General features: G+C 35.7%; 1 protein-coding gene and 1 long non-coding RNA gene across 3 annotated transcripts; both read right to left on the bottom strand.

Moving 5' to 3' along the window:
* Positions 1–349: 349 nt before the first annotated feature.
* On the bottom strand, positions 350–1,954 carry LOC111908764 (uncharacterized). The gene is made up of 2 exons (XR_002855964.3): positions 1,375–1,954; positions 350–1,250 (listed from the first exon to the last, which is right to left on the bottom strand). It is a non-coding gene; the product is annotated as an uncharacterized LOC111908764 (long non-coding RNA).
* A 2,140-nt stretch (positions 1,955–4,094) lies between these two features.
* On the bottom strand, positions 4,095–10,915 carry LOC111908765 (uncharacterized). Of its 2 annotated transcripts, XM_023904573.3 has the most exons (17): positions 10,692–10,915; positions 10,278–10,561; positions 9,956–10,087; positions 9,736–9,807; positions 9,534–9,604; positions 9,355–9,454; positions 9,175–9,273; positions 8,963–9,089; positions 8,740–8,873; positions 8,352–8,653; positions 7,834–8,269; positions 6,870–7,754; positions 6,610–6,783; positions 5,370–5,857; positions 5,015–5,266; positions 4,815–4,937; positions 4,095–4,325 (listed from the first exon to the last, which is right to left on the bottom strand). In XM_023904573.3, the coding sequence occupies exons 2-17, from the start codon at positions 10,425–10,427 to the stop codon at positions 4,181–4,183; spliced, it is 3,690 nt and encodes a 1,229-aa protein (XP_023760341.1). In that variant the 5' UTR covers positions 10,428–10,561; positions 10,692–10,915; the 3' UTR covers positions 4,095–4,180. The 2 variants fall into 2 exon arrangements, with proteins under 2 accessions (XP_023760341.1, XP_023760340.1); XM_023904572.3 differs by lacking the exon at positions 10,692–10,915 and having other exon boundaries at positions 10,278–10,685.
* Between the last annotated feature and the right edge of the window lie 5,297 nt (positions 10,916–16,212).

Below are 16,212 nucleotides of genomic sequence, written 5' to 3' on the forward strand. Positions count from 1 at the left end.
TTAATCATTTTTTTCTTTTCTATTTCTAGAATTCATTTCTTATAAAATTTAGTAGCAACCTTTAGAAAAAAATTAATTTGGAGAAAAATAGGATAAAATGAGGTCTACATACATTATAATGAAGACGACATTCTTCACCAGAAAGGCAGAAACAACTACAAATAGACAAAAAAAAAAGTTTAATTACTGCTCTCAACTTTAAAACATTCAAAACATGCCCCTTGAGTTTGCAATTGAACATAAACTTACCAGCTGAGAAGTCGATCCAATGTCTCTATTTATGTATTCACAAATACTTTTTAAGGCAATGTTAACTACAATTAGTTGGATTGATCTTGCAACAAAGTCATTGAGAGTATATTTTTTTGTTAAAACCAAAAGCACCACTATCATTCTAGATACATAAAGAAAATAAGATGGTAATCTGTAGAAAAAAAAAGTAGTAAGGAGTAACCCTTCAGTTACGTCGGCACTTATATAAGCAAGTTTTCATATTTGGATTTCACTTTCGCCCACTCCTCGTTACAGTTCATCACATCCAATCAGAGGCTTCAACTAATTCTAATCGGATAGAATGAAACATCCAATACAAGTCCCTTCTTTATGATCACTATTAGCATCTAAATGTACCTAAGAAACCAAAAGAAACTACAAGTCCCTTCTTTATGATCACTATTAGCATCTAAATGTACCTAAGAAACCAAAGTACCTTCTTCATGGTAAGTATTAGCATCTGTTGAGAGAATTCCTCATCTAATCTTGCAGAAAAGATAGCCACACTAGCTCACATTTCAATTCGCAAAGATGAAACAAAAAACTTTGTATCAAAAATCAAAACCAACCTAATTATCCCTGAAAAAAACACGAATCACATTAAGGTGTTTAAAATTATCCTAAAAACTATTTGGTTTCCAAGAATAAATGAAGAGACATTGGATGTCCGGTGATGACAAAGGCGGTGAGTGAAGAGAGCAGTCCTTTGAGGATGGAGACTTTAAGAACGGGAGGAATAGGTGGTAGAACAGAGAGTCAACCATGGGTGTTGATATCAGAAGCAGTTACACTTATGCAGAACATGTGTGGTGTTGATGGTTTTTCTTCAAAACCTCCATCGTCGGCTTCTTCAACCTCTGTTTCACCACATCTCTTATCCAGTTGCTAGATTATATAGGTAAATCGAAATGAAATCTCACCTGAACATCGGGAATCATTGAAACTTCCACATACACATCGTCGATTCCTATCTCAACCTGCTTCAACTCTAATCGGTTAATTTTTCAGCAGCAGATGAGAGTTAGTGCATGAGAAGGAAGAACAGTGGTGGAAACTTGATACCCCGTCTTTAATGGAAGATGGAAGGTTCGGATAACATACCTAACCCCGAAATCGAAACCCGGGTGGAGACGATCGATTACACTCATGTTTCTATACGGTAGTGGCGAGCAGCGATGTATGGGGCGGTGGTGGTGAGAGGGTTTTGGGTCACAACTATAAAGAACAAACACTCTGATGTTAGTATAGTAATTTGGAAGAGAGACGGTGATTTTCATAGTAATTTGGAAGAGAGACGGTGATTTTCATAGGAAGTCGATGGCGGTGGGCGACACTCAGAAAGACTAGATGCGACCCGTGCCTTCAACCAAATAGGTGCCTCCTAGGCGGAGACGAGGGCTTAAAATATGTATAGGAGGAAATAGAGATAAAAGGGAAGGCGGTGGACCAAACATCGGGCTGGAGTCGGTGGTGGTGTGGTGGAGTAATTTAATTGGGGAATAAAAACTGTGTAGGACACCATTGTCAAGAAGAAGACAACGCATGTCAAGAAAAAGACAACGCATCAGGTCTGAGCAACCGATTCAAAACAAACGAAAATAATGTGGCAAAGTGTAACAAAAAAAAAGTAGGGTGCCAAAAATATGAAAAGAAGAAACTTTTGTGGCCAATTTTAAAAATGAAAAAGCTTATTGTAGGTAAGGGTCCCCCAAATTTAAGATATATATAATAATGTTTTCTATTTTAATATTTTATTTATTTAAACTATCTTTACTATATATATATATATATATATATATATATATATATATATATATATATATATATATATATATATATATATATATATATATATATATATATATATATATATATATATATATATATATATATATATATATATATATATATATATATAGGGATAATGACTTAAAAGGGTAATATATTTTTCGATTTGTACACATTTGGTCACTAAGTTTTTTTTCGTGCACATTTACCCCTTCAACTTGTTAAACTGTACATATTTAGTCCTTATGACCGACTACTTCAAGTTAGCCGGTAAAAACGACTTAATAGGGTAATATATTTCTCATTTTGTACACATTTAGTCTTTAATATTTTTGTATACATTTAGTCCTTAATATTTTTTTTGTTGCAAAATAAGTCATTTTGTTTTTGTTGCAAAATGATTTCTTTAAGTTTTTCTCACGACATCTTGCGTGGGATAGTCATATGGTGGTGGGATAGGTTGAGGCGATCGTGTTATATGTTGTAGGCCAAGATACCCGGTGTGGGTCGGGTGTAAGTTGTAGACACGGAGGCTTGAGAAGAGTGGTTGGGTTAAGGCGGCAGACCAACAAACCCTGTGTATACCAGTCTGATGACTGATTGGATCTGTTGCATGTTAGCATTTTTGTTTGATGACTGATTGGGCTAGTGTATTCCATTCTAATGAGTGTGAGCCTGTTATGCATGATAATACGTTTGTTGTATTGGGTATTTCGGGGGAAACTCGTTAAACTTTGTACTTACCCAATTGTTAATGTTTTCAAGTTCTATCGCTGATCGTGGAAAGGCGAAGGCAGGACTGTACACACACATCAACAGTATTGAGGATTATGCGTTTCCTATATTACTTTGATTTTTGATCAATGTATTTTGGAATAAACGTTTTTTCTTAATAATAGATTTATAATTAGAGAGTTTTGCCTTATTTAAAAATTGAGTTTTTTTGTTGTGAAAATGAGACGTTACACATAAACATCGATAACCTCACACACTTCATTAATGATTGTCCCACGTAAGATGTCGTGAGAAAAATCTAAAGAAATCATTCATAATTACTGAATGAGTACAAAAACAAAAATGACTTATTTTGAAACAAAAAAATATTAAGGACTAAATGTGTACAAAAGTATTACGGACTAAATGTGTACAAAATGAAAAACATATTACCCTATTAAGACTTTTTCCCGGCTAACCTGGAGTAATCGGTCATAATGACTGAATGTGTACAGTTTAACAAGTTGAAGGGGTAAATATAGACAAAAAAAAACTCAATGACCAAATGTGTACAAATCCAATAATATATTACTCTTTTAAGTCATTATCCCATATATATATATATATATATATATATATATATATATATATATATATATATATATATATATATATATATAATTGATATGGCAAGTGTTATTATACTGATATAAATAGTCATTACAAAGCAAATGTGTCAAAATTTAAAGATTAATGACATTACACCGATATAGATGGTCTTACAAGTTTAATGGAGTTCCTTTTTTTTAATAAGAAACTCAGAATAGCTTGTGTTTTTCTGCATTTCACTTTGCTTAAATTAAGCCCATAATATATCTTTTGCATAGCCCCAATTAACCCTGTAATTAACAAGGGTATTAACGGATACATGTAGCATAAGCTCGTAGCATACACTATAGCAGCATGTTGTTGATGATCAGATTCACATATTTTTGGCTGGAAACATGCATAAAAGAAGCAGATCTGCATTCTAAAAGTGGCTCTTACATATGATGAAAATTTTGTAAGCTTTAATTGGAATTATAATACAGAATATGAAAGCTAAAGAATATTGAAAACCCAACCAACCATCTAGAATCTACTACCTGACCTCATCACAACTTGAGTTGATACCTAGTGATACAATATCATCAGCATATACCATCCCCAATGAATGGTAACATCATTAATATCTGGGCATATGAGTTGACTTGGGTGGAAGAAAAAGAATGAATGGTAGGAGTAGGAGATACGAGATTAGAAGATATACACAAACAAGAAACAAGACGCAAGGCACAAGGCACAACTACATAGCACATGGTAGTGCATACATACATTTACATTTACATCTACATCTACATTTACATTATTTATCTATCCTGAGATTATTACAAAGATGACCAAGTTCAGGTCTCCCCGCCATCCAGCTTGTGAATTCCATCTCTCTATCATGAGTGTCAGTGCCAGTGCAATACAGATACGATCTAAACATTATCAGTAGAAAGTAACGCCTGCACAACAACATAAATACTTACCATTTAAGTATATGTTCCGACTCATGAAAGAAACTGGGCAGTTGTTTCTTTTTTACTTAATCTTGAAAGAATGACTTAATACGGTGAGCCAACAATCCTGACTTAATGCATTAAGACACTAACACTTTACCTATTTGTCCCTTTTTTTCCATCCCAATTCCCCTCGTGTTATAATTGATGAATATTGTTAAAACTCATAAATATTGTGAAATTTGTATTTTGGAATGTAGGATAAAAAGGTTATTTAGTCAGTCATTAAGACAGATTATTCAGTCTAGAAAAGAAACACAACTTATGTATACAACACTTTATCCAGACACACACCATTACCCGTTCAGTCAATTTACCCACACACATACATGAGTTAATGGGGAAAAAACAAACCCTAGATGTCTATAACATAAGCAAGCTTTAAAAAACTACAAAGAAAGCAAGTTCATTCTCATATAAAAATTTACAACCAACCTCAATGCTTTGATACCCATGTCCATGATGTATGCTTGATGATCATCATCATCCCCTTGAACCTTCTCAAGTTCCTTACTATAGAACAGAATGTCATCTCTAAGATGCCCAGCTCCAGCACACCTTTATAACAACAGAAAATATTACTTCTCAAATACATTAGTTTTTTTGGCATCTTTATCCAAAAATGTGCAGCATACCTCTCTATAACAATATCGACATCTGATTTACTCTCAGGACCATGAACAAGAACTCTAGTAAGACTAAGTATATCGCGATAATCACCCTTTTCACGCGCTTCATTAGAAGATAATAAATCTTGATTACCACTTTTTGTTAGTGGTAATGATGATAACTTCCCTTCAGATTGAAGTCTTAAACATATAATAGCCATGGCATACGCAACACCCCCAAATCCCGTGTGAGAAACAAACAAGTAGCACCCTGCACAACTGCACAACAACCATATATATCATATACTGGGTCAGATACCCATGTATTACAATACAAGGGCTTAATGTATTGTATTAAGTGGATTAAGAAACAGACACTTACTTGTCCATACAGTACTGAATAGCATCAACATCAGAAGCTAAAGCTTCCCTCTCTCTAGTCAAAGGTATCCTTGTGTAAACTATATCATATCCATCATCTCTCAAACCAGAATACACTTCAGTAGGTGTCTTAACATTTTCCACAAATATATTCTCCCAATATCCTACTACATTTGCCTGATTTAATGATGGGTTATATTCTTCACGGTGTAAAAGCATTCTGCCACCACATTTTTTAATTTCTGATATAATATCCTCCTTTAACCGAGCCTCCATGTGTTCAACCACTGATCCAGTGATACCCACATGCTTGAGTGTGTCTACAGGTTTATTTAATTCCCTAAGAACAAAAGGTGTCCCATTTATGTAAACAACAGCTTCTTCACGCAAGTCAGTTAACATCACTTTTTGTGGACCTAAATAAGTTAGCATCTCTTTGGCACCTGAAATTGTTGGAGTTGCCATGCAATACACAGGATACCCATCCACCTGAATAAAATAAAATAAGATAAAAAATTTAAATTTAACTTCTCCAATTTCTTTATTGGTTCAACACATTTTTAAGGGCTTTTCTTTTTGACTTAAAGAGTTAAAGCACTTAATCTGCACAGTGTACAGCTATATATGACTTTCTTTTTTACTTGATGAACCTAAAAGGCTAAGCAGTTAATCTGGAATGCTATACATAATTGTTTCTTTTTTACTTAATCTGGACAGAATGACTTACTGAGTCAAGCTAAAAAAGTCTGGCTTAATGTATTAAGACACTAACCCTTTACCTATTTGTCCTTAGTCTTCTTTCATCTCAGCTCCTCTCATGTTAAAATTGATGAATATTGTTAAAAATTATTAATATTTGTGAATTTTGTTTTTGGAATGTAAGGGTAAAATGGTCATTTAGTCTCATTTAGACAGTTTATTCAGTCCAACAAATATACAAACCTTTTGTATACAGTACTTTATCCACACAAACATCAATACTCATTCAGTCATTTTAACAATAACCCTTCACCTATATACCCTTTTTTTTCCTAACAACTTTCATTTTAAAAATGATGAATATTGTGATTTTATTTAAATATAAGGATAAAATGGTCATTTAGTCACGCTAAGGCAGTTTATTCAGTCTAGAAAAGAAACAAACCTTATGTATCAAACACTTAATCAAGACAGACATGATTACCAATTCAGCCACTCAAAAGAGAGATTTTTCAAGAAAATGAAACAGCCACTTAGTTTACCTTGAAAACATGTGGAGCACCATGGATTTGTATATGACTAGAAGTTCTTTGACCAGGAAAAAAGTACATCTTTAATATCGACCCCTTCCCTAAAACAGAGCCGTTACGTTTTTTAACAATCGCCTCCATTACCGCATCACCATGTTGAGATTCTTGTGGAGCTCTCAACTCTTCCTACAAACCAAAACACATACAGGTGAGAGTGAGAAAAATAAATAAATATTTTATGAAAATGAAAATGAAATTTGGAGAAAATATACAGGAACACTAAAGAAGCGTCCGGGTCTCAATCTTATTGACCATTTCATAGCTTGTACTTCCGGTCTTTGATGCAACCAACTTTTAAAGGTGATTTTACATTCCTGCCCTTGCCCTTGTTCATCAAATGCTTCACTTCCAAGATATGCTGCAAAAGCAATTAACCGAAAATAACGTTCCAAATACTCGGCCCCACGATTCAATGCCACCCGCCTTTCGCGTGGCTCGACATGCTGTTGATTAAATAATTTTCTATACTGCAGTACAGCCTGGCGTATATTTTGCAATGCTGAACATCTATCAATCACTGCATCTAAAGCTTCTCGACATTCCACCCCATTATCAAAAAACCTTGTTATTTTCCACAGCAGAAGGATGTCATTTATACCAAAAGAATGATTCGAATGCACTCTCGGTTTCCCTTCATCGCCACTTGATGTACAGTTGTCCGAGTCGCCACACGCCATGTCATCGAGTAGAATCCTGATGGGTCGTCCGTGGTCAATTCGGAGTTTGACCAGACATGCGATTACAGTCCCGGTAGTTGTCCTCCCTCTGCCCATTTGACAGTTGAATACAAAGACTGTATCTTTTGATGCTGATGAGATATTGAGAGCCAGTGTGTCGAAATCTGAACTTTTTGGAGCTTTTCCATCCGTAATGGGTACACGAGCGTACTTTACAGGAAACCCATCTGCCTCTAAAGATCTGAATACCTCCAGTGGGGTCTGAACCACATCACAACTTACATGCTCCCATGCATCAAATATCTTTCCATCTTCAGTTTCATGAATTACCATAATATCACCTCCATAACGTTCAGATTCTTTGAGAATATCTTCTTTCAATCGAGCTTCCATTCTCTCCACTCTTTCACAGTCAATTCCCTACATTAAACCACTTAGAGACTTGAGTATATTTAAATAATAAACATTAAAAATGAGAGAGAATTATTACTATATATACCGTGTACTCAAGCATGTTTTTGTAGGGTCTTTCAACCTCACGAAGCACAAAGGGCTTTCCATTAATGTAAATAACAGGTTCTTCTCTCATGTTGTGCCAAAAGACGGGTCTGCCCCCGCCACCTTTAGGGCTACCTATTCTTTGCATAACAGATTTAATTCCTTCCACAGTTGGATTTGCAACACCATAGACTGGAAACCCAGGAATTTCCCTAAAATTAGGTGCGCCCTCTACTCTCTCGGGCAAATTCGGTTGTTGACAGCCTGGACAATGATCACTTTTTAAAACAGTTTGACTTCCTAAGACCTCGCCAGTTCTTGACACTGCAACTATTCCCATCTCACAAGGGTGACCATCATTATTAGGTTTGCTTATTTTGTTTAATGGTTTTATATTTGCATAACCAAGTGCACCCATTGGGTCCCTTCTCAACAACCTGCAATAGCAAGATACAACTTTTTTAGAACATGAAACTTTATATATATAATCAAACATGGAAGTGTGTTACTGTTATGTACCTGCGAATAATGGTATAGAGCTCAGGTCTTGCTTTCATCCAATCATAGAAATTGAGATTGTGATTGTGAGGGGATTTAGGAATATGAACTGCTCTTTCTGTATGGAGATATACAGCAAAGCATATAAGGTAGTAATATCTTTCAAGGTACTCAACAAAAAACGAAAGCAACGCCTCCCTCTTCATCTCATCAGGTTGCCTCAAAATACTATTTCTATATGTTGCAATCGCCTCACGTAAATTCTGCATGGAGGCACACTTGTCAATTACTTTGTCCACCTGTCGTTTGCCTTCAACACCGCCCTAAAACCATGTCAATCAAAAAGAAGTTACTCGAGTCGAGAATGTTGCAATGGGAAATTTGTAAGCAAAAAGGTTCATTAGCATACCTCTAAGACACGGATTAAGCTTCTTATGACGGTGTATTCCCCTCTAAGAAGAGCCTCTTCTGTGTTTAGCATGTTGTCAGTAGCATTTGAGCCACAGACAGAAATTGTTCCAATTGAATTTGTTCTTGGGATACCTAATAATAAGATATTGTAAAAGCATGCAATCATATAACATAAACTTGACAGAAAAAAAAATAAATAAATAAATAAAAAAAAAAAGTACCAGAAGCTCCTATTCGGTTGAAATAGATCAATGTGGCAATGACCATCCCTGTGGTGGTACGTCCGCGCCCCATTTGGCAATTAAAGATTATTTCTGTCTTGAGATCGGCTCTTGAAATTCTATCAACCTATAAAGATCATAAACACAAATCATATATAAAAGTATAAGCTAGGTTAAACATTTTCATTTTGTTAAATGAAAATAGCACTCACCAACGTATCAAAATCCTGTTCCTTGGGTGATTTTTCATCTGTTACTGGAATGCGTTCGTAGTCAACAAGGAATTTTCTTGTTTGTAGTTCTAAATAGACCTACAATGGAGAAAGGAATTATGAAATAGATCTTCAAAATGAACATTAAATTTCATAGAAAAAGATATTAGTATGATGAACCTGTAGTGGTGTTTTGACAGAGTCGGGTGTGACTGGCTCCCATTGATCCACCATTTGACCATCTGGTAGTTCATCAGTTACTAGGATCTTATTTCCATATCTGTTATCCAGACAGGTATTGAGATGATAAGAAAAATGGGTATCCATATCATACACAGAAACATGCAAAAAAGAATAACCTTGCAGCTTCTAGTAATATGTCTTCCTTCAACCGGTCTTCCATTTGCTCCACCCTTGCCCTATTGATACCCTATTAATAACATCAAAGTTTAGATATAAAATGGGATAAATCAGCATGTTTATCAACAGAAAGAAAGTAAAACAAAATATAGTAAATCTGAAGTGGAAGTTGTGATTTGAGGAGAAAAAATAAGCACACACCGTGTATTCAAGATTGGAGAAGGGTCTCTCAACCTCGCGCAAAACAAATGGTCGTCCATTGATATAAACCACCTGTTCCAAGAAAGAGTTTTACCACTGTTATTCAGGACATTGAATCCTAAAGTTATTGCCATAACAAGTGGAAGCATGAAAAAAAAAAAAATCATTTGCCAATTCTAAGAAATTATAAGCAATAAAGAAAGGGTATAAGACAATGTACTGGTTCCTCGCGTAGGTTTATCCAAAGAACATTTGCTTGCTTCCCATCAATTTGAGCCCCAATATATGTAAGAACGTTCCTAATCCCATCAATAGTTGGGATTGCAACACCATGTACACGCAATGATTCGGCCTGATGATTTCATGAAGCAAATGAAACGGACTTTCAATGGTCAAATCGAGGAAAAAATGATGTAAAAAAAGGAGGAATACATAAGTTCCCGCATGCTTTCTGGAGAAATTAAGCACTACAAGAAAAGAGGGGTGTATCTATGAAGTATAAGAAAGAGGGTGAAACAATAAAATTGAAAGAACAGGATCACCTGGCGAAAATTTGGGGCGCCGTCGATTTGGGGAGACAGTCGCTTGTTCTGACATCCAGGAAAATGGTCGCTCTTAAGAATGGTCTTTTTCCCAAGCACAGATCCATCTCTTTGCTTCATCACCTGCTCCGGCTCCTTTGGTATTGACATGGTCCGATCGATTCCTAACTATCCGAGTATCTGACCTTAGTCTGCGTATTATTTCAATGAGGACGACGATGTATGTTCTTCAAAAATCCAAACTGGCAATACTGAATCGGCACCTGTAACATAAACTTGCACGACTGCGTTTAATCACCCCCACAAGATACAACATACCACAGCAAAAGGTGAAACAGTCGATGCAAACCAAAGTATTAGATGGAAGACTGAGGCAAAGAAAAGACGGGTAGGACTGGGATTCATAAAACATACAATACAATACAGGGGATTCGACGGCGGTATTGGTATTAACGACAAGGAATGAAAAAGACACTACTCGCTCGCTGAATTGGAATATGGGATTTGGATAATTTGCTAGTGGTGTAGATTTTTCGTGGAAGGGCATTTCTAATCAGCCAAGACGTGCAAAGTAGTGCAAACCATTCGGGATTCTTTTGTTCTTTGAGCCTCCAGGGCATATCCAAAATTTGTTTTCAACGTCTTTTGTTCACGGATTGTTTCGAACGGATTTGGAATTGGTCACATGAATTGGAATCTAGGATTTTCAATTTTGGGTCATTTGTTGTAAATTACAAATTTGCCCTAAAAAACCAGTACACTAAAACAACATTGGACTAAATTACACGAATGGTCCCTATGGTTTGAGGTAATTTGCGCGGAAGGTCCCTAACTTATTTTTTAACTCGGAAGGTCCCTACTGTTTGTTTTTTTTACGTTCCTGGTCCATAATGTTTGTTTTTGTTACACGTTTGGTCCCTATCTTACCTAAAAAGACTATTATTTAAATAAAAAAAAATGGTGAGGTAGGTAAGATAAAGTGGGGTGAGATTAGAGGTGTGTTTATTTAAATAAATCAAAAAATCAAGGGCAAAATAGTATTTTTTTTTTATGTAAGACAGGGACCAAGCGCGTAACAAAAACAAACAATAGGGACCTTCCGAGTTAAAAAAATAAGTTAAGGACCAAACACACAAATTATCCTAAACTATAGGGATTATTCGTATAATTTACTCTATTCTTTGAACACAACATCTTGAAGAACTGCGTATGGATCCAAGAAAAATCAGCAAAGAACAAGAATAATTAAGGATCATATTTATATATAACATTTTTTTATACAACTCTATAAAACATGAATTGTTGTATATGAGAAATAAATATTGTCTACAAATCATTTCCATTATAACTAAGCATTCATTCATTTCATGATTTGTTTTAAACAAACCCTAATCGGAGGAAAGCGCACAACCAAAAATAGGAACAGAAAAAATAGAATTAGTTTTTTTTAATGACAAATAAATATATATCTTGTGATCTTGTCTACATGGAATTGAACCAATGACCTTCTACTTAGTAGTTAGATTAGAACCATTAAGCCAAATTGACTAGCCTCAACTTGTAAATAGAACTAATTAGAACAAAAAAATGTTATAAATTTTCATAAGTACGTTTTTGTCCTTGTAAAACTTCAAATATATGGATGCGGCCGCATTCAATCACCAACACATATTTATATTTCATAAAATTAAGTTCATTCTTTTTAATAAATGAATGTTTTTTGTCACATGTCTTCTTCTCCTTCATTTTGACACATGGGTTTTTTTGGTTTTCTTATTTTCCACTTGTCATTTTTTGAGGTTTTTCATTCTCACATTAAATTTCAAGAATTTATGGTTATATATATGGAGGGTTCTCATTTTATTCATGTAAAGTTATCATTTTATTAATTTGAGAATAAATTCACATAAATATTACAAACTCATTGATTTACTTTCTTTTTTTAATTACTTTATAAAATGTTTAATGTTTACATATTGATATTAAACTTTTTATTTTTTATAAACTCGTATAGTACACGGGTCTCACACCCAGTGAACTATCATAATATATCATAAACATTATAGGTACTTTGTAACGCCAAGTTTTTGGTATGTTAATTTAAGAAATTCATGTTTAAAGTATGGAATTTTTGGTGGTCACGATATGGGGAATGAGTTCCCACGGTGCGGCCATGGTCTAAGGATGCGCATATCTTTAATGGGTGCCACGACGTGGCAGCATTGTGGTCACGGCATGACAACTGTTTAATGACAACCCTGGTTTTGGGGTTTGTGCCCCTCTTTAAGGGATGTGATGGTTAGGGTTTGCACACTCTCAGCCTTCATCACCTCCCTTCACCCCTCACTGAAACCCTAGCTCCATTTTTTTTTTGAAGTCTTTGAGTTTTTGGGTGATTCCTAGCCAATAATAAGAAGAGAATAAGTCTTAGGCCTTATAAGGTTCGCAAAATGTTTTTGCAATGAATGGGATTTGTCAAAGGAATTGAAATTTGGAGGAATTACTATTTGAAAGAAATAGAAACTGATATGTGTTTGGTTGACATGGAAGGGAATCTATTTCTGTTTGGTTTGTTGAATTGTCAAAGGAATTGGAATATGAATTATGTAATATGACCAAAATACATTTTAAGTGGTTTTTGTAACTTTTTAAAATAAACATAACAAAATTACATTTAATTACAAAGTTTATTCATTATACTCTTTTACAATATATAGAAACTAGATAAAAAAAAACATGTAATACGATGAAACCAAACAAACCATAAAACGTTTTTTAATTAAAATTAAAAAACAACAAATAGTATTCATTATTATTAATTGAAAAATAAAATACTTAACCACATATGAATATGTAAACCAACGTATAGGTACCTAGTTTATGCTCGTATCACTCTTCCAACATAAAACTTCACAAAATCCTCCCGATCTTGTTCTTCCAAATTCCAAAAACTTAGCACAGTTCCAGGATCACGCATTATTTTTCGACTTGCTTTGAACCTATCCAAAGCGCTCCATGACTGGATTTTTGAAATTTCAGAAATTACCATGGAAACTTTCTTTTGTACTTCTGTTTCTCCTAGTATTGCTTGATTCATGTTGTTCACTGCTTTTTCAAGTTTTTTCTCCAAGCACATTAGTTGCAATAGTTATTCTCTGAACAATATGATCAATTTTACTTTTTTTCTTCTTTGAACGTACGCTTGCTAATTCTTCACTTTCTGTTACTTGTTCTTCAAAATCATCTTCTATTTGTTCGGTTTGTTCTTTAGCGTTTACATCTTCTTCCATTTGGGTGAAATCATTGGCTTTATTCCTTTGAGCTCTATCATTTCCAAAAATAATACACAAATCCTCGTAATGAGGAAATATCTTATTTCTCCATTTGCCCACTTCTTTATGAACCTATTATGTATCAAGGTAGTTAATAGTCCAATTGCGATAGCTTCTGCTTTTTTTTCCATAATGTATATTGTTTCAAACATAAACTTTAGATAAAACAATACATGAAATAAAAAAAAAAGTTACACGACCATATATATAAAAAAATGTAACTGGTAAAAGTAAATCAAACTTAATTTGTAACTCCCCGTTTATTTAAATAAATTAATAAATGTAAGTCCCAGAGCTAATTGTCATCATTTTAGAAGTCGGGGATTAAAAGTGAAAGTTTTGGACCCCGTTTATAAATATTTATGAAGACAGAGGCTCCGTGGTAATTATTTGGATTTAATTCAAGAGGAAATGAGGTGGAAGGGTTGATTATGTTATAATTATGATATTAGGGGTTGTATAGTAAATTTGTACTTAAGGTGTAAAGGATATGTATCCTGAGGGTCTAAAAGGTAATTGTTGGGGCTTTAATTTGAAGAATAATTAATAAGGAGGGGCTATATGTGTCAAAATTGAATGGAAGTTTGTATGGGAGCAGGATATACGCGGTGAGCTTCCTTCCCGTCACCTTATAACTCCCAAACCCTAACCCTAGTAGGGAATCAGCCGTCGCCTTCTTCTCATCTTCTCCAGTCGCCGCCTGATGGCCTTCTCGTTTTCCGACCAAATGAAGCCTCGATCACCGACGCCTCTGCCTCACCGTCAAGATGCCATCATGGCCTTGTTGTCGGTGAAGACCATTGTTCCATCAAGTGCGCCGCCACCATCTCCCTTTTGTTCGTCATTCGATGTTCCGATCAGAGGGGACGCCTACCGCCTCGCCATTGAGCACCACCACCGCCTATAGTTTCTTCCTCGTTCTTCTTTGGCCTGACGTCGTGTGCGTCGATGGGAACCGATGGTGGGCTTTGGCCGCCGTTGCTGGGTTTCCGGTCGTCGCTTGCCAACCATAGCTGCTGAGTTGGGGACGTTTTGGGTCAAAAACCCTAATTAGGGTTTAAAAAAACCCTAATTGTAAGTAATTGGGCCTTAGACTTATTGGACCCATTTTTGGGCTATTGAGATTGGATTTTGTATTAAGCCCAATTTCTCCATATCATTGACCTAGTAGAGTAAAGGACTTAATGGATTAAGTCCTTAATGGGTTAAGTAAGAAACACTTAACCCTAATCGTCATTTTATGTGAAACCCTAGTTTCACTTGGGCCTTCGATTGGGTTTTGGTAATTGGTTTATTAATGGGACATCCAAGAATAATCAAATGGACTAGAGTAATTAGTTGGGCTTTAGGGTAAGGCCCATATGAAGGATTGGGCCCAATTTGAAAAATTGGGCCATAGTTTAGGCCTGGATTATTGTATGATATTGGGCCCTTAGAATGAGACATGTTGGAGTGGATTAAACAATTAGGCCTTTAGGGAAGTCCATGTAGAGGTTTGGTCCCAATTTGGAAAGTTGGGCCATATGTTGGGTTTTGATCCCTAGTTGACTTTGGGCCTTGGAATTGAATAAGAAAAGCTTGGGGTAATGTAGTATTTATCCAAAGTATGTACTTATGGTTATGTAGTGGAACCCAATTATTAATTGGGTGTTATTTTGATGTTGACAGATTCGGGACTCTGTTATCCAGCAGCTAGGGTTTTGTCAGCAGGACTTCAGCAGTGTGAGGTGAGTTTCCTTCCAGTAGGAACGGGTCTACGGCCACAATGCTGACCCGTTTAGTTAGCGGTAGTTCCGAACTTCGGTCCGATGAAATAGTTCAGTGTGTTTGATGTCTTTGTGATTCAAGCATGTCTTTGTGTTATGTGTTCCGGACTTCAGTTCGATGCAGTATGCAATATATGTGTTATGTGTTCCGGACTTCAACATGTTTGGTACGAGCATGAAATATAGGATTTGCAGAGATATATGTAGCACCTAAGTTATCACACCAAAGTATTAGGGCTGTCTTGGTAGAGATGTCGAGTCGTTTAGAAGAGCTTCAAGCCATGTGAGTTCTACAACAGTGTCAGCAAGAGCCTTGTACTATGATTCAGTAGAAGACCAGAAAACGGTGTGTTGTTTTCTTGTGGTCCATGAGATAAGGTTAGAGCCCAAATAGATAGCATATCCCCCGATACACCGACGGTCGTCTGGATCCCCTGCCTAGTCAGCATCAGAGTAAGCTTCAACAGGAGAAACCACATTTTGCCAAGATGCATCAGTGAAAGCTTGAAGTGAGGATCCAGAGTTATGGCGAATAAAGAGACCAAGATTTGACGTTCCCTTCAAATATCATAGAATCCATTTTACCACAGACCAATGAGTTTTTGTTGGTGCATGCATGAACTGACAGACTTTGTTCACCGCAAATGTGATGTCTGGTCTGGAAAGAGTGACATATTGAAAATCTCCAACGATTTGACGGTATGGTGCCAGATCATAGAGTAGGGGTCGTCAGCTAGGCTCAATGGTTGAGAGGTGCTCATGGGATAAGACACTGGTTTGCAGTCAGTCATACCAGATTTCTGCAATAGTTCTAGGATGTACTTTCGTTGAGATAGT

The sequence above is a fragment of the Lactuca sativa genome, chromosome 9, assembly GCF_002870075.4.
Source record: "Lactuca sativa cultivar Salinas chromosome 9, Lsat_Salinas_v11, whole genome shotgun sequence".
Lineage (NCBI taxonomy): Eukaryota > Viridiplantae > Streptophyta > Magnoliopsida > Asterales > Asteraceae > Lactuca > Lactuca sativa.

Coding starts and splice junctions, on each gene's coding strand:
- LOC111908765 (XM_023904573.3), bottom strand. CDS start 10,427: ATGTCAATACCAAAGGAGCCGGAGCAGGTGATGAAGCAAAGAGATGGA. Junction 9,090..9,174: donor AACAGGATTTTGATACGTTG/GTGAGTGCTATT, acceptor TGATCTTTATAG/GTTGATAGAATTTCAAGAGC. Junction 8,874..8,962: donor CAACCGAATAGGAGCTTCTG/GTACTTTTTTTT, acceptor TCTTATTATTAG/GTATCCCAAGAACAAATTCA.